The following is a 24,228-nucleotide window of genomic DNA, read 5'->3' as shown; positions in this document are numbered from 1 at the left end:
ACCATCACTTCCTGTGACCGTGTCCTCCCAGGTTCTGTCTTAATGTTCTTTATCCCAAATTAGAATAAGAAATGTTTTATGAAATTATAGTCGTATTTCTTATACCTGCAGAAATGTGATCATTTTGAGTGGATGTTGCTGTTTTCTGGTGATTTTTAGAGGATTAGAAAGAAGCCTCAGCACAGTGATGAGCACTGGCAGCAATCTTGGAAACTTTTGTTCTTTAATTAAACTTTAATTGTAACCTCACACTCAAAAATTAAACATATGTGATAAGCACAGCTCTTACAGTTGATTTATTAGAATTTATATAAAATCCATTTCAGAAAAAGATGAATTTCTTTTAAAAATCATAAATTATATTCACAATAAAAATATTATTTTACACTCAGTTTTCACAGTTAGCTGCGGGAAATGACGGATCTCCTTATGGCACCAAAGCTGCATAAAACTGCAACCACAGCGACAGCAACCGAGAACTGTGGGAGATATAAAGACAAACACATCAGCAACCTGACGCCACGCTTGCTGGCTGCTGTGTGCTGCATTCCCACACTGACCTTCATGGCAGCACCGTATTCCCTTTGAAAAGACTGAAGGTGCACGTTGAAAAGGGCGAGGCTGCAGGGCAAGTAGGAATCGGTATTTTCGGAGTCTCTGCATCTGTCAGGGCAATTGAGAGGGTTTTCTCCCAGACATTTTTGTGTTGAAAACAGTATTGTGCACTCACAAGGCTACATGAGGGACACACCTGGAGTACAAAGTGCTCAGGAGCAAACTCCTGTCTGCCAGATACAGCTCAGAGAGGCCGAGTTCAAGCAGGATTGACAACGGCAGGCTAAAGCCGTCTTCGATGAGGAGGCCGAGGCTGTACCACCCCTGAGGAAGAGCGAGATGATTCACACGTGCACACAAACACAAACAGCGGGGTGCGGAAACACACAGGCTGAAACAAGTGTGTAACAGACCTGTGGATCGTTCCTGAGCGCTGCCTTCGTGTACATCTCTGCAGCGGTAAAAGGGTCTTTGTGCCCCTCGTGCAGGAGGTCACCCATCCGGATCAGAGCTGGAGGCAGAAGAAAACGCCTCTCAGCTGTGAACATTCAACCTCCAGAACTCAAAGGACTTTATTTTTACCGTAAGTGTTGGGGTTTTGACCCTGGATGGTCAGGTTGTAATAGCGCCGCATGCAGCGGGATGCAGAGTCGTGATCCAGGAGTCCTCGCTGGACAGACGGGACACGGGAATGAATCTCCTCAGAATGAAAGAGCGACAGCAGCGCAGAGCCGTGGCTGCAGGGTGGACTCACCGCGTGTTGTTCGCACAGGTAGGCCGCGTTGAACTGGGCCGCCGCGTACCCCGACTCAGCCGCCATCATGTAAAATAACAACGACGGGAAGCTGTTGAACCATCGATGGCCAAATGGTTAAATTGCGAAACCACAGTGGCCCGATTGGTAAAATGGAATGTAAATTACATGTCACGCTCAAGATAGGAATTCAAGGCTTTACGCAGGAGGCCGCCGAGGTGCCCGTTGTGCTCTGCTGCCCACTTCACCCATCTGCAGGCAAAAGAAGGCATATTTCAGCCATGACGCGAGGGAGAATCGTGGCTTTTGGAGAAAATGAACTTACAAAACAGCGTCTGCTGGGTGTCTGCCGACACGTCCAGGGATGCCTGTGGTCCACACCTCAGCCAGGCTGATGGCTCCCCTGATGTGCCCCCTCTCTGCAGCTTTCTCGTAGTACTTGTACGCCATATACTGTCACAGAGACAAATTATTTGCCCGGAGGTGCTTGGAGAACACCTGACGGCGCGTCAGCGAGCACGTGAACGTACCTGGTCGGCAGCTTTCCCCGGATACAGACCCTGCGAGTGCACGACGCCCAGATTCAGGGCGGCATCTGGGGAGAGGAGGAGGTCGGCTTGCTCCCACAGCTCCACCGCACGCTTGTAGTCCTGCTCGAACTGCTCATAGTACCACGCGAGTGCATTGATGGCGGGAACAAAACCCTGCAGGAGGAGAGAAAAACAGAAGGAAAGTTCCACAGCAGCAGCTTGTTCATCGAGGAGTTATCAACGTGTCCCATTCAAACCTGGTCCATTGCTTTCTGCAGGAACGTGACAGCTTTTGGGATGTCCTTTTCAACTCCTTGTCCCTGCAGAACAGGGAATTAGAGGGCGTGAACTTGAATCCCTGTAGTAGGGAATGAGAACCGATCCAGCAAGGTGAGCAGAGCGTGTACCTGTAGGAGGACAATGCCGTAGTCATACATGGACACCGGGTCCTCCAGCTGGACGGCTCCTCTCTCATAGTGCCTGACAGCTTTCCGGATGTTTGGAGTCACTCCCTGGTAGCCCCAGTACAGCATGCGGGCAAGCGCTTGCTGCAAAATACAGGAAATCCTGTGATGTGCTTTCTGTTTTTGGAAGTGACTCTATGTTTCTTCTCATATGTCCTCTGCTTCTGGGTACCTCGGCTTCCACCGTACCCCGTCGCGCCTGAAGCCTGAGCCACTGGAAGATATGGTGCTTCTCATTGGTCTGCTGGTTCAGCGTCTCGTCATCGTTGAGGTAAACGGCCTCAACATATGTCTAAAAAAGAAAATAAAGAGTAGGCCCGCTCTTGGAGTACACACACATATAAACAACGGTATGATAGAAAACTACAGCAACAGTAGTAAGTCATACACACCTGCTCTGGGGTGGGATTTTGACGATCTAAAATTGTCTGTTGAGCAATATTTGCATAATATGCGTAGGCCAGGTCCGGATCCACAGTGAGGCCGTGGACCCCCCGGTGGTGCATGTGTCCAAGTTGCAGGAGTGCTAATCGATCATCTCTCTGGGCTGCCAGCAGGGCCAGAAGCCAAACCTAGGTCACACACAATGACACCAGAGAAGGGAAAAGAACATTGAGAACTGGTGTATAGTTTTACTATAGCTTACACGGACATATAAGCTGTACCTTCCAGGGCTGTTTCTTGACCCCAAGATCTGTGCTGTAGAGCACTGATGACATGTACAGAGCTTTGGATTCTCCTAAACAGCCAGCTTGTAGCAGCAGCGGTAATGTTCTGCAGATGGCAGCAATAGTGCCTGCTTCCTCCAGCTTCTGGCAGGATAAGGAGTACAATGCCCTCCCCACAGCTGGCAGGCTGGTTCGTCTCCCTGCAAGTCACAAAGTCAAATAAAGGATCATCAGTGAAAAACCTTTTTTTTCCCTAAAAAAATATTAGGTAGGTAAATACAATTAACTTGAAATTTTGTACTAAACGAGGATTTTGGCCTACCATGTTTAAGAGTCAGAAACTTGGCCAGTTTTGCAGCTTTCTTTCGCCGAGGTGCAGTTTCCTCCCACAAACCACACTGGGAGTTGAATGTCTGCCTGTCTTTCACCATCCACTCATGGAAGACGTCCAAACAAGAGTCTGAAAACATGAAAATAACGTTCCAGCTTTCCTCCCTTAACGCCACGGCAGAGCGCAGCTGATGTAGCTTTGGCGTCATCTAGTGGCCATTTGGACTTACTACCAGCCTCGTATTCGGCCATGAGGAAATAGCCACCGATCTTCACAGTCATCTCCAGCTGAAATGCTTGACAGCTCTGCACCCATCCTGTCAGGTTCACGATCCTAATCACATCTGGAATCACAGCTTCAGACTGTACACGAGGGAGTGTAAAGATATACATGTGGAATAAAAATTAACTACTGCGGTAATTATGTCGCTCTTTACTAATGCAAATAATGTGGATACTTGTTGAGGTGCAGTACAGTACCAGAGTGTCAGGTGGTATTCTGTTGCGGTAGTAAACCAATGGTCCAAAATAACCTTCCATGCCGTGTATATATTTCCCTCCACCAATCACAAAGTATCCCTCTGTGTCATCCAGGGTAACATGATCAAACCTGGAAGGTGTAAATCCTTAAGATGCAGGTTTATCCTGGATTCTGACCGGATTAGTTGGCTTTTCACACTTACGTGTGTTCCATAGAATGAAACGTTCTTTGAGTCTCATCCACACACAGCATGGAGACTGTCGCCTGCCAAACAGTGAAAATGATGGTTTTACCACCTGTGAGGATCCCGGACGTCTTATCAACACGCAGCCACTCACCGTGGCACCTTGCATCATCACACTGATCTGGCACCACCTGCTTAAAGGAACCCGGAAGGTTGAGGTAAATGCAGATTCTCCAGATTTCCCTTTCATCTGGACGTGCAGCTGACCTGCACACGTGGGGCACTTTCTGTGAGACCTTTTGACCTTTTCATAAGAGCATCGATGGAATTTGAACCATAAGCCCACCTGAAGCTGTAAGGAAGAGCGCTGGCGTGGCATAGTTATCCTCTGAATCTAGATGGTAAAACAATCCACACAGCCGATGCTGGCAGTGTCTGGTCATTAATACCCACACGGAGAACGTGCACCTGCAGACACAGCAATATTTGGTAGTTTCAAAAGCATGGATCGATGAATAAATCCCATATCAATCCAGCATGTCTGCCTGGGTTTACCATGGAAAAGTGACAGCTTTTAAACGGGTGTGCTCCAGATACGGGCTGGTGTAGGCCTCCAGAGTCTTTGTGATTCCAAAGCCTTCTCCAGTTGAAGCATATATTGAAGACAGCAAATGCACCGTTTCTGGGTGACAGGATTTGGGGATTTATCACAGTATTCAAAGCCAGGGTGATTTATTTTTGATACTTTTCCCAGCTCTGCTTGAGTGATCTCTGGTTTCAGGTTGCATTGCGCGCTTACCTCTCTCCACAGGGCAAAGTTTAATCCAATACCGATGAGTTAATCGAAGCATCTGGGTGCTCCAGGAAAAGCACAGCGGATGCTCTTTCACAGGTCGATCAAAATGAGACTGGAGCTGCAAACTCGCCACATCCTGAGCAGCGACAGACTCCTCCAATCCTCCGCGTCTGATCGATGCCAGCAGGATACAACTGAGCACCTCCTGGGAGGCAGGAACAATCCCATCAGCTCGATACACCAACCAATCAGGAAGCTTCAGCTCCAAAATGTGTATTTTAGGGTCGCTGGGGAGACACCGCCATCGTCTTAAGGTGTGGGTGGCGGTAACTCCAGTGTCAAAGGTCACCATACAGTCCAGCTGAACTGAAGCGGGCTTGTCACAAGAGAACAGGATTTTTAAGAAATGACCAGGGACCGGCTGCTGTGGTGGATTCAGGAGCTTCACCTGGTCGAGACCCCAAACCACCTGAAGGAGGCAGAGAACGTGTACGCTCAACACATACATGAAGAACCAGGGAAGCAGTGATGGGAAGAAACCTGATCCTACCTGCACACACAGGAAATACAGGAAAGAAAGAATTCTCACTGGTATCTCCATAATAAAGACGTTCAGGCTGGGAGAAAGATGTCTTGTGATCCGGATATGATCCTGCTCCACCTCACGTTGCTGCAGGTAAATATTTAAAGGCCTGCAGACTCCACCCAATGACAGCACACACATCTGTTAGGGTGGGGCTTTATAAACTGGTTATTTTCCACACAATATACAGCGCACCTGATGTGAGCAGGAGCAAAAAGGATGTGTCTTCTTTTAATTTAATAAATAACCCAACATGCAGTAAAGCCTGTCAAATCAGCCCAGCTTTCATTCAAAATAGTTTATTGCCATCATGCAGGAGTGCCATAAAAGTTTAGACCATCACAGAAGATGCAAAAGTATCACTTTCTCCGTACAAATATATGTGTTCAGATTAGAAGCCCAAAATAAAGTGATAAGGAGGGAAAAAAAGGTCAGGAGTAAAGATCTTGACCCAATGTAGGTTTCATCAGAGCAGTTGACATGCATCAACATTACAGTGCGTTATATGGACACGCGGCGTCGAACACGCTCAAACACACGCACGCTCGGATGGCATAGTCCATTTACAACTGTGTCGTGCAAAGAAGTACAAATGACACTTAAAAACAAGTAGGAAATCGACAGCTTTCTTTAAAAGTTGTGTTCTACATTAAACATGTCTTATTGAGCCAAACCACTTGTGATATCTTGAGGCTGGAGGCCAACTGTGTCTTTTGCAGCACTTTTTTGGTTGCTTGCCACGTCAACTTTGAATTCCTACGACTTTAACCGCCTACAACTACTGATGCATAGATTGTAGCTCACAGGAAGCTTCCAAAATACATTAAAACGGGACATTGTCCTTTGTCGCAGTAATCAGAGGGTGCGAATCCCCTGTGACACGTGTAAACATACTCAAGGGACTGTTTGTGTATCCATATCTTTGGACATTCTGCGTTTACACTGAAGATATCTGGGATTTGCGTCCCGTGGAAAGGGGGCCCTAAAGGTCAGACATGCTACGAATACAAAGGCCTCTGGCAGAAGCAGGAAATTGGCACTTTGATATAATTCATCGTCTGCTTCTGGGTTGCAACGGGAATATTTTTGCCTTATAGACAGCCGATTCTGCATCGGAACTATAGCCCTTACCCATTCAACACCGTCTGTTCAGCGCTAACTAAGCGTTAAAACACAAACAAGATCGGGGACATCAGGAGCCAAATTCAAATTAAAAGCCACGTGCACCTCATCTATCAAAGCCACCATCGGTAGAGGCTGTTGGATCAAAGTAAGATGCTAAAAAATAACAGATTCTGTGCGTTTAGCTCACATTTTACCTGTAAACGTGTTGAAAGTCAGAATAGATGATCAATTTGATAACTTTTTAAATGAATGATTTGTCATAAGTTCTGATTTGTAATATGCTAAATAAAGCCATGTTGAATCTAGCTGGTCATATATTCGGTTTTCTTTGAAAATATGCAAAACAAACTAAATATTTCTGGTGCTACTTGTTTTTTTCTGTCAAATTTGTAAAAACTGCCTACGAATGGAATCAGAAGTCAAGATACTGAGTGAACAAGGAATTGAGCATTTGCTTCGGACGTGTAGGATCGGCGGCTGGGTGGCAATTAAAGAATCAGGTGTTGTCAGAGATGTTTAACAACAGGAACCGAGCAAACACTAAGAGCATTCAGGTAACAGTCAAATGAAAGTGAAGACATGCAAAATGCTATCTTGTAGAACAATAAAGAAAAGTAAACTACAGGGAGACACGTCTCTCTCGGAGACTGGCACAATTTCCTGCAGAATAAATAATACTTTACAATCCAAATGTACAATCTGACCCTTTTCCCCACATATTCATGGTTGCCCATATAAGCAGATGAAACCAAAAGGAAAGTTGCTCCCAATAATCCAGTTCTTCAGATTTTGTACCTACAAAAAGATGCACTGGAGACGACGTGTGCCGCCGTTTTACAGAAACTCCTCGATTCTCCCCCCAAACAGAACGAAGCAGTAAAGTCAGAGACCTGGGACAGCCTGCAGGTCGGAGCCCTTATTTCTTCTGCTTCTTGAAGATCTTGAAGGTGTGTTTCTTGCGGCTAGCAGTGGAATCCGTGTCATCCCCTGTAGAGGCGCTGTCCTCCTCCAGGGGGCTCTTCTTGTAGGACAGCTGTGGGATGCGGCTGCTCTTCCCCCCCGGTTGCCCTCCTCCTGTAGGCGACGGTGTGTCCGGTTCGGTGGAATTCAGGCTGACCGAGCGTGACAATTCCGTCAGGCTGTTAATCTCTCCCAGGCTGGGCGACGTCTGCAGGCTCTGCATGTTCTTCGTGAGGATGGGGCCGTCGTCCACCAGCTCCATGGGACTGGACTCGTGAATGCGGTTCCCTCCGTTGGGGGTGTGACTGTGCAGCGACATGACATCTTCAGCGCGCCCGGGCAGGCCGTGCACCAGAGAGGTGGGCTTGATCAGGTGACCTTTGGAGCTGTAGGCAGACAGTCGGTCACCGACTTGAGAGAGTGACAGCGAAGAGTCGGAATCGGATCGGTTTAGGTCCCTGAGGTGGAAACACACCCAAAAGAGAAGTCAGAATAGACAACAATTAAAGCGCCAGATTCAAGCACAAGCCTCGCATGCAAAGGTTTATCTGCACAAAAGCCACAACAAGCAACTCCACACTGGTTAGTTGAGCAGAAAAGCCAAAGAAGGAAGAATTTCTCTAATATTTCTCTCCTGCTAGACATCTTGTTTTGGCTAAATATCTGTTTATACAGAGAGCAGCTTCATCAAATCCAGGGCCATAAAATCCAAACAAAACGGTGAAAAAAAAACCTGATGCATGATGATAAAAAAAATAATTGTGAGGGAAAGAACTCATAAGCACGTAGAACGGTGATATGAAATGGGTGCCAAAAACACACTCCACACGTGATGCGTGTGAGTAACTGAAAAGAAAATGGATACCCAAGACTGTCGCTGTGTGAGAGCTGGGAGACATCTGAGAAGGAAAAATCAGGTATGGGGTCCATAGGCTGGAAAGAATGATGATGCATATGTGAAGAATGAGGGACACCACCCACAGAGCTGGGCAAGCAGGAGGAAGAGTACGACAAATGGGAGACGGGCAGAGGGCTGGGGTTGGAGGAACAGATGATGGAGGGATGAGATACAGCCGAGGAAAGAGGAGGCAGGGAAAGACAGTCGAGATGCCCGAACGACTGGCTGCGCGTCGGCCTGAAGGCAGCCCTCGACCTGGGCTGGTGCGGGGTCCCCTCCCCCTGCTGCCCAGCCAGCAGGCAGCTCTCTACCAACCTCTGGGAGCCGATGGCCAGCTGGGGGTCAATATGGCGTTGGCGCAGTGACATCATACTGGGAGCTGTGGACACACACAGGAGGAATAAGGTAATCAACAACTCTTCCTGACAGAGTGAAGGACACACGGAGACCAACTGAGGGGGTTGGTAGAAAGATAATGAAGCGCTGGGATTTTCACAATTAAGTATCCAAATCAAACCCGTTGACTCCATATTTGAGACAATCCCAACAAGCTTTATCTTTCTGTACAGGCTAAAACAAATAATCACACAGAATGATATTCAAGAGATTAGATGCAGTAATTAAGAACCTGGCCGGTAAAAGTGAAAGTTAAAAAAAGTGATAACGAGGGGAAGGAAATGTGACAAGCAAGCATCTACGATGATTTTCCCATGAATGCGGTTTTGTTATCATAGAAGTGTTAATTTGCAGCACGCTGTCTGATATTTTAGCTCTGTGGAGCCTTGAGTCAAAGGGAAGTATGGGGAGGCCAAACTGAGGGCTGGACTGGGACAATGATAAACGGCCAACCAGGGTATTTCCGCAGGGGCTGACAGTCAGAAGTGATGGACCACAGGTCGCTGGCTCGCCGTTCCAACAGTCGAATGCCGTCTGCAGACGAGGCCAGTAAGGCAGCGGTGGAAAGCCAAATATCAGAGAGGTGGTGTTGGGGGGGTGGGGGAGAGAGAAAGTGAGATGGGGAGTGTAGTTAATGTTATGAGAATTACTCACTATTGCAGCCGGAAAGGGACTGAAGCAGCCTTCAGTGAGTCAAACCTGAACCTTACATGAGTTTTGCCATGAATAACAGGTCAAGTACAGAACCTATAAAAACATGGCTGCAGATTATGGTCACAAGAACGGCGTTAGTTTGCTGTTGATGAGATGCATTTACCTACAAACTGCTCATGAAAACTGGCTCCGAAGCATTTGCTGCACATTACAAACAGGTCAGCACAAAGGGTATTCTCTTTAAAAAGTATATTTTTTCTGGACAGTTCAGAGGAAACACAAGTCTTCAGTCTCCAAAAACTATGTGCTAATTTAGAAAAGGCATTAAACTGGAGCTGAATGTAGAACAAGACAATTATGAGAACAGGATACAAATGTAGACAATCAATCACAGTCATGACCAACACTTCTGACAAGACCAGAGCGGACACGAAGAAGCTTCCTTAAATGTAGCAGAAAAGGTCCAAATTCTCATGTGGGTGAATTTTTGGATTTTCCTGGTTGGGCCTTGGTGTGCTTAGCAGGTCGTTTGCTAATCCCAACGGACTCGGAGGAAGTCTTACATTGCAGAGTCCCGGGGACGATATCCTCGTCCAAGTCGTCCATGTCGTCAGACATGATGAAGTGCTGAGGCGTAGCTCTGCCGCCCATGAAGGTGGGGTCCAGGTTGAGGGAGGAGGCCAGGGATGGCAGGCCTGGGTTATTGACGATGGTAAAACCTGTGAGCAGCTCAATCTGCTGCCAGCGATTGAGCCTCTCCCGTAGGGCTGCTGTCACCTCGCCTAGGGCTTGTCTGTCAAAAAAGAGGTTATTAACACACCACAACAGTGGGCAACTGAGTACCAAAACAGGGGTAACTGGGTAACATAAGACATGGGGCATTTCCGACCACTAGATCAAAAACTACAATTAGCTCACTATTTATATCCCTGGTGCTTTTGTACTCAAAATTACAGAGACAACAGTTCCGATTACTATGTCTGACTTACTTGGCGGCTAGTATTTTGTGGTCCACATCATCCAAGGAACTACTGTGAGCCACGTGGAAGGTCCCAAACAGAGTGTTTCGCTTTTTCTTTATCTTCTCTGCCTGGAAACACCAAACATTTGCTTGTTGCTACGACACGATTATGATCATTCAATTAGGCTGACCTGAAAAAATGTCAATGCCGAAACAGTTTCCATAAATACCGCACAATTGTTTTCTTTCCTTTTCATACATACCCCTTCTTTAGCCACCAGGAGCTGGCGTTCAGCGTTCTGCTTCTTGATGTTGTAATACTGCACTTCCACCTCATGGGTGAGCTGCAACCACTTCTGCAGAGACTCTGGAGGTGACCAGCTACTTCGGGACTCCAGCTCCTTCTCAGCTTTCTTCAACGCCATCCGCACCTGCATGAAATGTCAAACAGTATGAGATGAATTAACAGAAAGGACAAACACACAGTGAAGGTATGAAGAGTAATACATTTTTGTGTGCGTGTCTTTTAGTGAATCTCACTGTCTGAAGTCCCTGACTTATTGTCTTTTGGTCTTTAGCGATTGTTGTAAAGTGTCCATTTCTAATTATCAAATTCACACCCTTTACTTATAAGTATGATGTCAGTTGTTGTTTTCCCCAAATTTGGCGCCGACACACACAGCATTGACTTCTACCCTGAAGGGACAGTATGGTAATGAGGGAGCCTGCAAAAAACTGAGCAGGTTAACATGCTGGAGTATTAAAAAAGACACTGTCCAAAAATAGTTGTGTTATGTGAGAGTGAGTTGCGACTGAAAGCCTTGCATAAATATAAGGAAACTCAAACAATAAAAGTCGGTTAGATAAATATAGAAATGATAAATACGGAAAATACTGATGATGCGTAGAATGCGATGACTATTGATTACCAAAATACTCTGCCTTGCAGTTGCTGATTTTGGCCTCTAGACAGCAGCATGATGTCATGTTGAAATACATTCTTTGTCAAGCGTTTTCTTCAAAGGCATTATAAATTATAACCAGATCACTGATACTGTAGATGTTCGGTGCTTGTGCCATCTGTATCAGGCTGTTTTCTTACAGTGGGTAATAAACCAGCCACGGACCTTCCACCGTGTAACCAGTCAGAATTTATTCCATTAATTGCTTTTAGACGGTATCCAAAATGGTGCCCCACAAATAAATGAATAATATAGGAAATGTGTGCACTGTAAGATTTAGAATGTCGGCTGAGCAACAATCGTGCAACTGCGTTTATTTAGTAAATATTTAAATCACCTGTTCGAGCTCTTCTTCAGCATACTTCTGTCGACTTAGTTCATTGACCGTGCCTTCACGAAGCTCCCTGAGCCGTTGGGCTTCCTGCTTGGCTGTGTTGATTTCGTCCCTCAGCTTTTGCTCGAGGTTCACCTTCTCCGATTCGACTGTTCGGTGCTCCTCCTGGGCGATTTGCAGCCTGCGAACAACAACAAGCATTGCAAGAGGAATCTTAAATCAGTCTTGGCAATCAGTCACCAGCTCAATATCATCATCAAAAGTCGGCTCTGGCGCCTGGGCAGGCCTGAGGTGGACATCCTGTGACTTTCAGGTATGTGCATTATTTGAGCATGACAGGAAATAATGGCTAATGTGTAGAGGCCAACGAGCTACAGTCAGCTGCTAGAACTCACAAACTGAGGAGCAGCGAGTTGAGAACAAGCACAGCTGCCAGAGGGCAGCTTCAGATCAGTACAGTCAACATTTCTGCAGTGTCCAGAACACATGTGTCGCATATTTTTAGAACAGTCTTTCACACAAAGTCTTCCAGAAAAGAAGCTTCGCACCTATGACATAATCGTTTGTGCCAAGACGTGCTCCCCTTAAGCAGCAGAGAAATGAAAGGTGATCCAAAAATTTGGTGATGGAAAATGTGTCTAGTGGGCCGTCCTGCTAATGTTTCGACCCTGACCTCTACCAGACTCTCGGTTTTGATCCAGAAGCAAAGGCAGAATTCCCAGGAAGAAGACGCCAAATGCCATTCCAGATTGACCTACACTGTAGGTCAGGTAGGGACACAGACACACCGTCTCTGGAACAAGACAATGACAATCTAATAGACTTTACAGAATACTCTTATACTAGTTGTATTTTAAATTAAATTTGTGTGGATATAAATTTGTGTGGACAGAAAGCTAAAGCTATCATGTGTTGACGCCACAATGTCATCATTCCTCTCCAGGCCCTTCCAGAGTGTCTGCACACTACAGCCCAGTCTAAATGTAGCTGAATTAACACCAGAGCCGACATGTTAATCAGTCATGCTTTACACCACCTCCCGACCAGTGAGGTAGAAGCTGGCTCAAACCACACTGTTAAAACAGGTTCTCCGGAAATCCAGATACAGTCGAAGCCTCCTCCCACTGCCTCCTAAAAAGGAAGCCACGGCTGAGGCCGGATACCTGACACCAGCGCAGGGTCTGCTCGAAGGTATGGAAAAAGAGCAGCTGGCTTTAGAGATCAGGAAGAAACGGAACGGCTAAAGCGAGAGGACACGCTCCCTCCTCCCCAACTCTTTAAAAACATGCACTGTACGAGCCTCGACCTGGTCACACTGACCTACAAACGCTAAATACAATCCTACAGTCAGTATGTATGAGTGCAGCAAGTATGACGAACCATTTCAATCAATCACGGGGTCACAAATATTCAGCTCATCAACAACAGAAACAATCCTCACATATTAAATTTATTTACAGATATTCGAGGCTAGATATGCAAAAGCCAGGTTGTAGAAAGAGAAAACTGCTGTGGGCAACGTTGGTATTAAAGTTGACTCCCACTTCAACAAACAGCTCATCTCTCCTTGGCTAATGTCCCTGAGCATCAAGGCAGGAATGACGGGCGGTCATGTGTCAGCGCCTGTCACTGCTCTGTGTTCTGGCTGGTGAATGGGACCGAGTTGGACCCTGGTTGCTAAACAAAACACTGTGTCCACTGAGGCAAAACACTTCCACTCTAAACACTCCGTGTGGTCTTCTTTTACCAGCAGCCCTGATGGCGTGAATGACTTCAAGACAGCAATCATCCATCCTTTATTGTGACTGCGCATAAACTGACAGCTGTATTTTCTGTAAACCTGACATGAGAAGATGATTTCAGAATCCTTTAAAGGATAAAGACAAGTCAGCCTGTTTAAAAAAGCACATTCTAAACATTCTTGAACGTATTAACCGTACCAAAATAGATTTATCCTTACAGATTACTTTTTTTGATGCCCTCTCACATTTGCTTGTTCAGTCTATTTAAGGTCCTTTATCAAAACAAAAAGGTTTAATAGAATATGAAAACTGCACGTGATGTACTGGGCTCTCATTCTTCTGCATGTTTGCAACACTGGTCATTAATGCGAACTGTCCTGCTGGGGCCTTTTTTGTGCTCTCCTCAAGGGACATCTAGGAAATATTTCAGGTAGGACAGAAAGGCAAGGAGGCAACACAACCCACCGAATATTATTGTCTATGTTTCTCTTGTCTGAGGGACAAAGAGTCAAAGTGCCCGATGCTTAACAGCAGTCAACGTTTTAATAGACTCCACATGACCTTTCTGGTTGATCGAACAAAGAATGCAGTCCTTCAAATCATTTCCAAGCACTTCACAGTTGCTCACTGTGGACTCTCTTTTTTTGAGTTTTAGAATAATGGGTGCTTCAAAACAGCCAACCAGGAAAAGGCCACAGCCGTCATTCGAATTTGTTTGCGTTCTCCAGAAAATTCATCATGGTTTCTTCACAGTGCCCAATTTCATGGTCAGTTTTAGTGTGTTCCGCTTGTTAGATCACACAAAACCAACAACCGAAAGGGGAAATTATATCTATGGTCTGTACATAAACTTTAAAGTGTGAACAAAATCTATCTTATGACTGAAACACCACGCTACATTATCTATTCAAGCAAAGTGCTAAAATCTGATAAAAATGACATCACAAGGTGCAGGCCAAATAGTTGTCAGTAGTTTAAATGTCATTTCAGCTGTTCAAACTATAACTTTATACTCTTATATAGATGCTACAAATCATTTTTAATTTGATGACTGATTTACTTTACTTGTTTAATGTTCTACAATCATTTATATAAAGCTGCTGACAGTTATTGCATCAGCGAGTTTTAAAGGGTCTGGTGAAGGCACTAGGTGCCAACCTGTTTCAGCTTGCACAAAAGAAATAAACTTTGACCTGAAGAGCAAGAGCTAATTTTATTAGAGAGTCAAATTAACAAGAAAGAAGGTGCCGCCAAACCACCTGTGAATGGGTCCAATGGGTGAGAGCCCTTACTTTTGTTGTAAGTCATGTAGACTCTGCTCAGCTCTCTGCAACCCCTCCAGGTCCTTCATCATCTTCTTCATGTGGTCCTTGGAGTAACGGTTCTGGATATAGGCGAACCAGCAGCCACCCATGCCGATGACGATGGACACGACCAGCATGAAGTCTTTCAAGTGGTTATGACGGTTCACTGTGAGGAGGAGCAAAGCACAGGGAACACGGCGATAACAGGTTACAACAGATCAGCACAATACAAGATTTATGCTTCTGATCTGCTACAGTTGTTTTCACATCTGTGGGTGAGGCCTGGGAAAAACTGCCACATAAAGACTGTTTGATCTGTACTGTTTTAGTTGTTCAACTAACCAAAAGACTGACTACTAAAACATGGCATACATTATGTAGCAGCCATCTAGGAAACATGAAGGGGTGTTAATCCCAGCATATAGTTCAGTGAATCACTCTTGTCAATGTCATTTATTCAACTATAAAGGTCACTGTACACGTCACATTTGTTCAGCCTTAGTTTAGATTCACTTTCAAGGGGGGAAAATCTTTTCAAGGCCATTTTAAAATGATTGTATTTGGAAATCTAGGTTCTAACAGTGTTTTTATATGCAGTGCAGGGATGGAGTAGAGGCCTAAATGTCTGCCTTAAAACCTCTATTATGGAAAGTTTATCTTGCAAAACTTGCACACATGAGCACAGTTCAAAAAAATGACTTCCTTCCTGGAGAGACAGAGCAGAGAGACAAGTGAAACTCACTGCAACCAACGTGTCAGAGCAAGAAATGAGAGTCAGTGCTCATTGACTAGACAAGAACATACACCTACCATTACAACAGTTTTATTTAAAGATCAAAAGATAAACAGGTTAAACTTGTGCTAAACTATCCCTCAAGATGGCTGTGAATATGTGTCTGACCTATGAAAGCTAATGGGGCGAGCTACTATCTTAACAACAGGTTTAAGTAAATCCTCCAACCTTTTAAGATCAATGTATTAAATTAAATACCCCTCAGGTACGTGGGCTCCAGTTTGATCGCCTGGGGTCAAATACAGAGAGATAATTGCCAATATAGATGATAACCACTGAGGGGAGCTTAATCTTGTAAATCCTTATCTGTCTGAAACAGACCTCTCCTTCTGGCCTTGATCAATAAAAGATAAAAAAAAGAACAATATATGGTCTTAGGAAAACACTTCATAACAGCATAAAGTGACATTTAATTAACATCTAAGCAGGGAATGACTGAACCCAATTGTCCTTGGGTTAATTATTATACAACTATTGGCTGAAACGTGTCTTCAAACGCTGCTGCTAGGCTTCAGCCTGACTGAACGGCCACTGTGGCTTTGAGAGGCTGTCAAAGCCAGACAGCACTCACTTCCTTTGGGTGTGACTGTGACTTTAACAAAACACGTCCATGATGACACATGCCAGACACAGACCTCAACACCAATGCCTTCCGTGGAGGTTAAAAAGACTGTCTCATTCGTGCAAGCATGAACTTTTCCAATTTAAGGCTACTTCATATTTGGTTGAAAATAACCGTCTGAAATCTGGAGTCTATGAGCATCAAATATCGAGTTCCGAGGTCATCGCACCTTCAATTGCATATTACCGGGTCTTTAGGTTTTATGTTCAGTAACTGAACAGCTGTTGGGTGGAGATCAGGTGACTTACTTGACCACTGAATTGTACCAGTGGTGTGCACCTTGTTGTAAATCCTCAGTATTTATAGTCATGCAGGCATGTCTCGACTGGAGTTTTGACAATGACACAGTTCTCAGTGGAGCAAACACTAACTCAACTTTGTCTCAGAGTTCCTGAGCTCACAAGGAACGACTATCTCAAGGATTAGAAGAATCTGAGAGCTTCTAATTTGAAGTGGCGACACTTGACAAGCAGGCGAGAATAGTTGGTGTTCTTGTTTCTGCTTCAATGCAGAGGGTGTGTGCTGCACTCTAGAATACAAAACGCTGTAGTCAAACCTAAGCCCACCTCTGTCTCTGAAGGAGATACACATGGGTAACACAAGTACACCTCAGGGACTCAACCCCAGAACCACTATTGTCTACGTCTGTGAGCTCAGCCTCGCCTATCTAACAAAGGTTTCCACTGACCCCACACTGATCAGGGAAAAATAACAGTTTTGTGTTTTGGGTTGCCTTTTCTTCTTCAAACTCTTTCAATTCTAACAGTGAAAATTAGCATTAATTTAATTAAAAGGACTACAACAAGTTTTTCATGCACTGTTGTCATCATTGTACTGTCAAACCCGCCTCCTGCTTGAGTTGACAGTCTACATCAGGTAACTTTGACATGAGTTACACACACTTTTAAAAACAAAGGTAACATACTGAGAGGTGCGCCAAAAAGCACAGTGTCCAAAGACTTGAGTTGCAACTTCTGAACGTGGCTGCGATCCTGAATCTTCAGAATAGACAGAGTGAAAGTGGTATTCTTCACAGCCAGCCTGAGAAACAGCAGACACAGTTGTTTTAAAAGAGGAAGGACAAGGTGACATGTTAATCTGGTTGAATTCCACCTGATAAGATCTAAAATTAAATATGAATCTTTGCATCAATTGAGCCATTTGAATAAGTGACCAGATAAAAGCTAAAATTTGGAACTAAAAACAAAAGAACAATACAATATTATACCCACCCAGAAGTAACAGTACATGGCTAGATTGGATTTGTGCTTTAAAAAGCATGTGACTCATTTTTTTTGTTCGCAGCAAATCCTTTTTACACTTTTTACATATGCTCATTTAATGGTTACTGGATCCAGTACCTTGGCATGACAGTTCCATTAAAATTCATTTTGCGAAACACCTCCGCATACTGTGGCAGTTCCACGTAAGTGATGAGCCATTCTACCACCTCGTCCACGGTCCAGTTATACACTAAAGGAAAGAAGGAATTGACATAGTAGGGTGAGATATTCAATAAATAAAACAGACCAGGATAAATACAATTGTCACTGTAGCAAATTTTAAACAATACAGAACCCATGAATATTCTACGAGCATTTAAACTGCATAAGATACCTACGTAGTTCCAAAGCATCGTCTATTAAAGCTTCTGCTTCAACACATTTTTGGTCGAATAAAGACCAACTTCCTGCCTCAACGCTACAGGATAAACCTCACGAAAACAGCAGGAAGGGGTGTGAAAAGGCCTCTGTGCCAGCACAACACAGCACCCAGAGAGCGCTCTCAGAGATTACTCAAGAGCAAACGAGCAAGAAGAGGTGAGGCTGTGGGGGCTCTTTAGTGTTGACAGACGAGACGATGTGAGTGAATAGAACTGATAACTGGGACCGCTGTTCAGCAACAAACAGTGCCAGCTGACTAAATGTTAAGTGAGTAATTGAACTGTTCAGACAGGGAAGGCGTGGGACGTGAAGGTGGTTAATCTGAAGCACAACATCGCACGGACCGGTTTATTCATGATCAATTCTGCAGCGTGTTGAACTAGATTTACAACCAGCACGCCTCAGTGGCGTACCTTCAGAGCCCTTCCATGCGTTCCACAGGTCCTCCACGCTGATTAACTGGTCGTCTCCATGGAAGCTGTTGTGCTTTGCCTTGGGATCGTGGTAATTTAGGTCTTCTCGAAGAAACTGCAGAACAAGAATGTCTTTTAATTTGAAGGCAAGAATCAGTCGTGCTGGTGTGTTAACCAAGTGATTCAATCTTACAGCTAATCTAATTTAACTGTCTTTGCTTATTCATGCAGTGGTTTGAAGGATTTCTTCTCAAATCACTGTACATTATTACACATTAGAAAACAAATGGACACACATTAAACAGGAGTCCGATATCTTGGTTCATGTGATGACATAAAATGTTGGACAAAAAGTAGTTGGACAAAGGAAACCTCTGGTGTTGCTGCCATTAAGGGGGATGTTGTTTAGTGAAAAGGCTGAGGCCAGGTTCTCTTTAGGTTTTATGATCCCAATAAAGGAAGAAAATGCAGTTCTTGTGGCTGGTGTGTGGTTGCATCACTCATGGCCAAAGGAACATTAAACACTCAACCATACGGACCTAAAAATTCAACTCTACAGCATTTAAAGGGCCAGAGGGCCAGATTTCCCCTCAGACATGTTGATTCCAAAGTTATTTGGATCATCAGTCATTACACCCTAGTGTGGAATGAACATTTTAAAAATGACACCAAATACAGATGAAATCCTTGAGTGAATTAATCGCAGACTTCTTCAAAATGCAATATCCTTATTGAGAAATGCTTCTACTGAATGTATGAAATAATTGGGGACTTTTTTGCAACGAGTTGCAAAATTCCAGTGTATTTGCTCAGAGTTTTGCTTCAGCTGCTTGTGTAAAGGTCTCGGCACAAAGAATTGCTTCCTCAATGAGGTCAGCAACCAACCACCCTGATAGCAGAAACTTTTGGATCTAAATATTCAACTTGGACTCCACGAAAAGTAACAAAACCATAATCAAAATCAAATAAATGTACTGCTTCACTACCTGCTAAAGAAAACACATACGGTAAGTTGCAGGTGCCTATAAACTGAAATCCTTCTGTTATGAGACTGGTGGAGGAAGATGAGTGAGGTCACAGTGCCTCTCTTTTTGACAGATTTGCTCGGTTTAAGTTAACACAAGAAAAGAGAATGTCTGGAGAGCAGACAGTCCTGAAAAGGAAGCAAACCCCCTCTGTCATTAAAGCCAGATGGAGACATAACTCTTGGTCATAAATGAATCAACCTCATCCCAGAATCTTCATCTTGTACAATAACAGGCCAGAGAGCTACATTGAAGTGTTATTAATCGTTATGGCCTTTGCATTTACTGGCACGGAGCCACAACAGTTGCGATGTGCATATTTAATGAACTGCAATGACTTCTGTGCCTCCGCCTGTTAGTTTGCAATATCCTCTTTAAAAAGAAAACTGTCGGTCTGACGGCAGGATGAATAAAGCCAAAGTGACTTTCTTAAGGGCACAAGTGTGTAATGTAGATATGCCATCTGCATTCATCACATCAGCAAAGGGGGGAAAACATCTAACAACACAGTGATGAATTGGTTACAAAACACACAGAAATATTCCATTAAGACGGGACAACTTTATGTGAGGTTCCTTTGTTGTAGCATGCGTACACACGCAGTCATGCTGCTCTCCAGTAAAAAAAAAAAAGCTGTCAGCTGATGTGAAATGTTGCATGTTTAAACGGCTGTCCTTCATTTCTTGTACTCTGCTGTTGCCTTATTTGAGAAATGTAGCCACACTCCATCATTTCCACATCTGGGGCGTGCACAAACTGGTTGCATGACAGCCTCATGTGCGAGCCACATGGCTGAGCATAAAAACCACATCCCTGCTTTTCCTGAATCCATCTACTGTCGCCAATATCTTCACAAACTACACACATTAGACCACTAGTGTATATCAGACACTGGTGGGCCACAGGAAGAAAATTTGGCATGAAAACGACTTTATGACCATTCGTGGTACAGATATGCAAACATTTTAGGGATTTTTAGGGTTTCTGCATTATATTGTTTCATACTGTGCTCCTATTCTATCACGAGGATTTTGATAGTCGTTTGCAATCAACTTCGCTCTTGCTTCGAACATCTCCGTGCACTCTGTGGTGGCATTAACGGTGGTTTGCCAGCTTTGGAGATGCTACGTGGCTTGCAGGCAGGATGCATGAGCGCATTCTCATGATATAACCATATAAACGGTTTGAAAAGAGCCAGGATTTAAAGTCTTTTCCAGAAGAAAAAGGAAAGAAACTCCTCCTTTCAAAAGACTCCCACAGCAACAGATCATGTTTTTGGAAACCCCAAACAATGCCACAGAGAGGGGCCTTAAAGAGTTGTGCTCGAAAGAAATCAGTTAAAAAGGGATTTTTCAAACCACTGTTGATGGTTCTTTTGCTTCTACTCACCCCATCTGTCTCAGCCACATCCACGTTGCCATTTGCATCATCATCCATCTGCTTGTGGATACTACGGATGGCTTCAAAGCTGAGAATGGCATTCTCATCGTTGCATAGCAGCTTATCGATGCGGCAGAAGTCTGGCAGAGACAGAGAGTCATGTGAAGATGATGTAAACCTGCAACTTTGTAAGTCGGAATGACTAAATTATACATCACAGCTGCTACAGAGTAGAAAGATGATAATTATAATATGCAAATATTGCAATTAGTCAGGCTGCAATTACGCATACAAAGATCACAAGTTTATTGTCTTCAGCTTTAGCCATTTTAACTTAATGTAGAATGTAAAGTCCTGTGTCACAAGACAGAAGCCATTCTCTTGTACGCTGGACTTATGTAAGGTCTTTCCCGCAATGTGGGGATGTTAACAGACACCAGACACTATGCAATGACTAAAAACAGGCCATATCATCAGGTCAATTTACATTTCATAGAATACATGTCATTATGGCCACTTTTATGTTATCCTATCCAGCTGACTGTTTGAACCGAAGTGCAACATTGTGCAGAACTTAAGATGGACATCTTTCAGACAAGTGCATTTCCTTGGCCAATGATTATGTAACTAAGGTCTAGTACCCTTGGTGTTTCCTCTGCTTCCTGAGGGATCAGAACTCTTCTGCCACAGCTCAGAGATAAAACCACCACTCCCTCAAAGAGGAAACCTCCTTTGACTGTTACTACAGATACTCCAAATTATAGAGAATTTGCACAGTGTAATTCATTTACAACTTGAAGGCAATATTATAATTATGTTAAAACTGTTATGACAAAATAAATAAGAAGAAGAACAATATTGACAGTGCAGGTGAGGAACCACATGTTATGACAAGTAGAGAGTGAATTGAGAGTTCATAATTGTTGTCTTTGGTATTTGGAAATTGTACCACATATGAAACAATAAGCCTTGATGATCAAGAACATGACAAACTTCTTTGCTCACCGGAAGGCGAGCATTTCCCATTAGACGACCCGCAAAACAACTGTTTCCTCTGCTGTACATGATAAACCCCTTAAACCTTCACTCCAGCAAAATCCCACCACCTGCAATGCTCTCATACGCCACACAAGACCCTCTTTCTCATTTGGATTGCAAACCTGCAGAGACGCCAGATAAGATATTTACATACCAGTCAGCCGGGCTTTTTTTAAGAGCTCCTGTTACACAAGTCATTCTGTGCTGCTGCATGTACATGAAAATACCTTTGTCACTTCGTAAGTAGGGCAGTTAACGCCATTAGGACTACCTGTTACGCATTGAAAAACCACTATCAAGAGCAAATTCTTTTCTTGGCACTGATAAGGCTCAGCACACATTAGAAAACATGTGTGCTAATTGGCAACATCATATAGTTCCTGTCAAACCACAACTTTAATGAGCACAAAGCACGGAATCACAAGCTCAATTGTGATGTGGTGTTCGGCAAGTCATTCCTTAAAATACCGAGGATAAAACAAACTGAAAGTGTGACGATGTAAATCATGTCAGTACTTTAAAATCCACACGTCACATGCTCTGGTACGTAGGTTTGGCCTTAGATACTGGCTAAAACGTGAAATATAGAATATTACTATATAAACCTGAGTTCACAGATATATATTTAACTACACTGCAATCGATGTGAACAAAAGACTGGTAAAGTAGGGGGAATGCTGAAAATTTCTGTTTCTGGCATTCCACAGGTGACGGGCAATAGTATCATAAATTGGAATGATAAAAGGTGTCAGAAATGTTTAGTAGTCCACGTGCCTGGGGGGGTCAAGGTTCACCGCGTGACACTATAAAGCGTGCTGCCTTGAGTTGAGAAGACTTTGTAAAATAGTTACTGAATAGTATCGCAGGTTGGAAATGAAGCCATTTTTCAACACATCTTTATTTGGCTTTATTCAACTACCTCTGGATTAAGGTAGTCTGAAACGTACAGCAGGAAAAGTTACAGGTCTGCAAACGTAGCTGCTAAATCAAGAGGTTTGCAGACACAGATGCTGCTACAATCAACATAACACAAATGATGAATCATCTACAGTAAGTTTGGGGGGTTAGGGTTAGGGTTAGGGTTAGGGTTAGGTTAGGGTTAGGGTTAGGGGGGGGGGAGCCAGCTGGACTATTCTCAGCAGGGCTACATATAGTGCCTGCACCATCAGAGATGTGGCACAAACATTCCCTGCCAAACTGTGGTGCGCCTGTGCTGAACTCAACAGGTGGATGAACCAAATACAACAGTAGGCTCTCACAGGACCAGAAAAATCAATAACTCACCTGAGACTCCATTTCCAGCAACCTGGATTTCGGGGCTGGATGAACTTGTTTTGTCAGTCCGACTTTTGTCAACGAGGCACAGGGAAAATATCCACAAGGTCATGAATTTGTTAAGCTCCATGTCTGGTGTGAACTAGAAGGAAGACAGATACAAAAAAAACCCTCAATACCCCACCATTGTGCAATTTTTGACAAGGCTAATGATTTAATCTTTGCTTATTAGTGGTGCAAGCAACTACCGAGGTAGCATAACATATTAATAAAGTAAGAAAACGGGGGGGGGGGGGGGGGGGGGGGGGGGGGGGGGGGGGTTGGGGCATGTTTAGAAATAATTAACTTTCATTCCAGACTTAATTGCTGACGCAATCCTGTATCTTCTCTGAATGAATGAATGTACACTTTCGTTAGCGGGCTTAAGCTAAGAAAGCCTTTAAAGCCTTATTAGGTGTGTTTAGCTGTGATGTGATGCACTGCTAACAGCATGCACACAAGCTCATGCGTCTTACAGGAGAAACATAACAAGATTAACTAATAGCTACGTACCTTAAAAGCGGACAGACCCCGATTAGCTGGCTAAACACCTCGGCTAAGTCGGAAATGAAGTGAAATACGCCAACAGAGGGGGAGTTGGGTTATAGAGCCTTCACTCTAACGCTTCCGTGTTTTATGTCTGCCGACAGCTTTTTTTGTCCGCAAGTCACTGAAGACGTCAAGTTAACAATACACCCCAACACACACGGGGCAATTAATAAAGTCGAGTTTCGGCTAAGCTTGAACGTCACCGCGTCGGGTTACTGCAAACTAAACCACAAAAATACCTGTCATGTGTCAGTGCCAGCAGATACGTAGCTTCAGCTCTGTGTGAGCATCGCACCAGAGAGCTTGTCACCTGGAGAGAGAGACCAGAGAGCCCCGCGTCCAGCAAAGACGTCGCGGTCTGTCCCTCGACCGACTGAACCTAAAAAAAAGCTCCGCAGAATGTGGACAGCTAGCGGGTCGATCTTCCTCTACACCAAATAAACCATTTTGGCATATTCTCACAGCGCCCCCTAACGCATGGAGTGTATATACAACGTATCACTTAATATATAACTTAAGCCGGACATCTAGTGGTCGTTATATGCCACTACACCAGGCGGCCCCCGATCTTCAAAATACATTTTTTGGAAGAAATATTAAATATTACTATATAATATTACATCCACCACATTCATTTAATGCAAGCTATAAACATCCAATAATGCATGGCCTATTGACGGTTTCATTGGACATTGACGGTTTCATTGGACATAATTATAGAGTTTGTGTTTAATGATTAATTTGCCCCA

At 44.1% G+C, this 24,228-nt stretch overlaps 2 protein-coding genes across 5 annotated transcripts; both read right to left on the bottom strand.

The window, feature by feature from the left end:
* Positions 1-270: 270 nt before the first annotated feature.
* LOC130534842 (protein sel-1 homolog 3) lies at positions 271-5,486 on the bottom strand. Its single transcript, XM_057049435.1, has 23 exons — positions 5,313-5,486; positions 4,766-5,231; positions 4,522-4,648; positions 4,313-4,434; positions 4,121-4,233; positions 3,985-4,046; positions 3,782-3,911; positions 3,532-3,664; positions 3,294-3,431; positions 2,969-3,171; positions 2,696-2,875; positions 2,476-2,595; positions 2,247-2,387; positions 2,097-2,159; positions 1,840-2,013; positions 1,635-1,762; positions 1,478-1,561; positions 1,310-1,400; positions 1,138-1,225; positions 969-1,066; positions 752-879; positions 561-663; positions 271-479 (listed from the first exon to the last, which is right to left on the bottom strand). Exons 1-23 carry the CDS (start codon positions 5,484-5,486, stop codon positions 402-404), a joined length of 3,144 nt encoding a protein of 1,047 aa, XP_056905415.1. The 3' UTR covers positions 271-401.
* Positions 5,487-5,628: 142 nt separating this feature from the next.
* Positions 5,629-23,925, bottom strand: stim1a (stromal interaction molecule 1a). 4 transcript variants are annotated; one of them, XM_057049436.1, is made up of 13 exons: positions 23,719-23,925; positions 22,901-23,033; positions 20,588-20,718; positions 18,174-18,288; positions 17,458-17,569; positions 17,022-17,137; positions 14,670-14,847; positions 11,639-11,816; positions 10,603-10,770; positions 10,368-10,468; positions 9,942-10,171; positions 8,296-8,707; positions 5,629-7,888 (listed from the first exon to the last, which is right to left on the bottom strand). In XM_057049436.1, the coding sequence occupies exons 2-13, from the start codon at positions 23,019-23,021 to the stop codon at positions 7,387-7,389; spliced, it is 2,364 nt and encodes a 787-aa protein (XP_056905416.1). In that variant the 5' UTR covers positions 23,022-23,033; positions 23,719-23,925; the 3' UTR covers positions 5,629-7,386. The 4 variants fall into 4 exon arrangements, with proteins under 4 accessions (XP_056905416.1, XP_056905418.1, XP_056905417.1 ...); XM_057049438.1 differs by having other exon boundaries at positions 8,644-8,707; XM_057049437.1 differs by lacking the exon at positions 23,719-23,925 and adding an exon at positions 23,444-23,691.
* Positions 23,926-24,228: the final 303 nt, after the last annotated feature.

This window comes from Takifugu flavidus, chromosome 12, assembly GCF_003711565.1.
Source record: "Takifugu flavidus isolate HTHZ2018 chromosome 12, ASM371156v2, whole genome shotgun sequence".
NCBI lineage: Eukaryota > Metazoa > Chordata > Actinopteri > Tetraodontiformes > Tetraodontidae > Takifugu > Takifugu flavidus.
Note: the sequence above shows the minus strand (reverse complement) of the source record. Positions and strands in the feature narration are given on the sequence as shown.

What these genes read in the sequence shown, in the direction of transcription:
- LOC130534842 (XM_057049435.1), bottom strand. Translation starts at nt 5,486, where the DNA reads ATGTGTGTGCTGTCATTGGGTGGAGTCTGCAGGCCTTTAAATATTTAC. An exon ending in TGCAGAAAGCAATGGACCAG is followed by an intron (nt 2,014 to 2,096) that starts GTTTGAATGGGA and finishes CTCCTCCTGCAG; the next exon opens with GGTTTTGTTCCCGCCATCAA. An exon ending in CACCCAGCAGACGCTGTTTT is followed by an intron (nt 1,562 to 1,634) that starts GTAAGTTCATTT and finishes TTTTGCCTGCAG; the next exon opens with ATGGGTGAAGTGGGCAGCAG.
- stim1a (XM_057049436.1), bottom strand. Translation starts at nt 23,021, where the DNA reads ATGGAGCTTAACAAATTCATGACCTTGTGGATATTTTCCCTGTGCCTC. An exon ending in CACAAAATACTAGCCGCCAA is followed by an intron (nt 10,172 to 10,367) that starts GTAAGTCAGACA and finishes CTTTTTTGACAG; the next exon opens with ACAAGCCCTAGGCGAGGTGA. An exon ending in TCACACAGCGACAGTCTTGG is followed by an intron (nt 7,889 to 8,295) that starts GTATCCATTTTC and finishes TTTCCACCTCAG; the next exon opens with GGACCTAAACCGATCCGATT.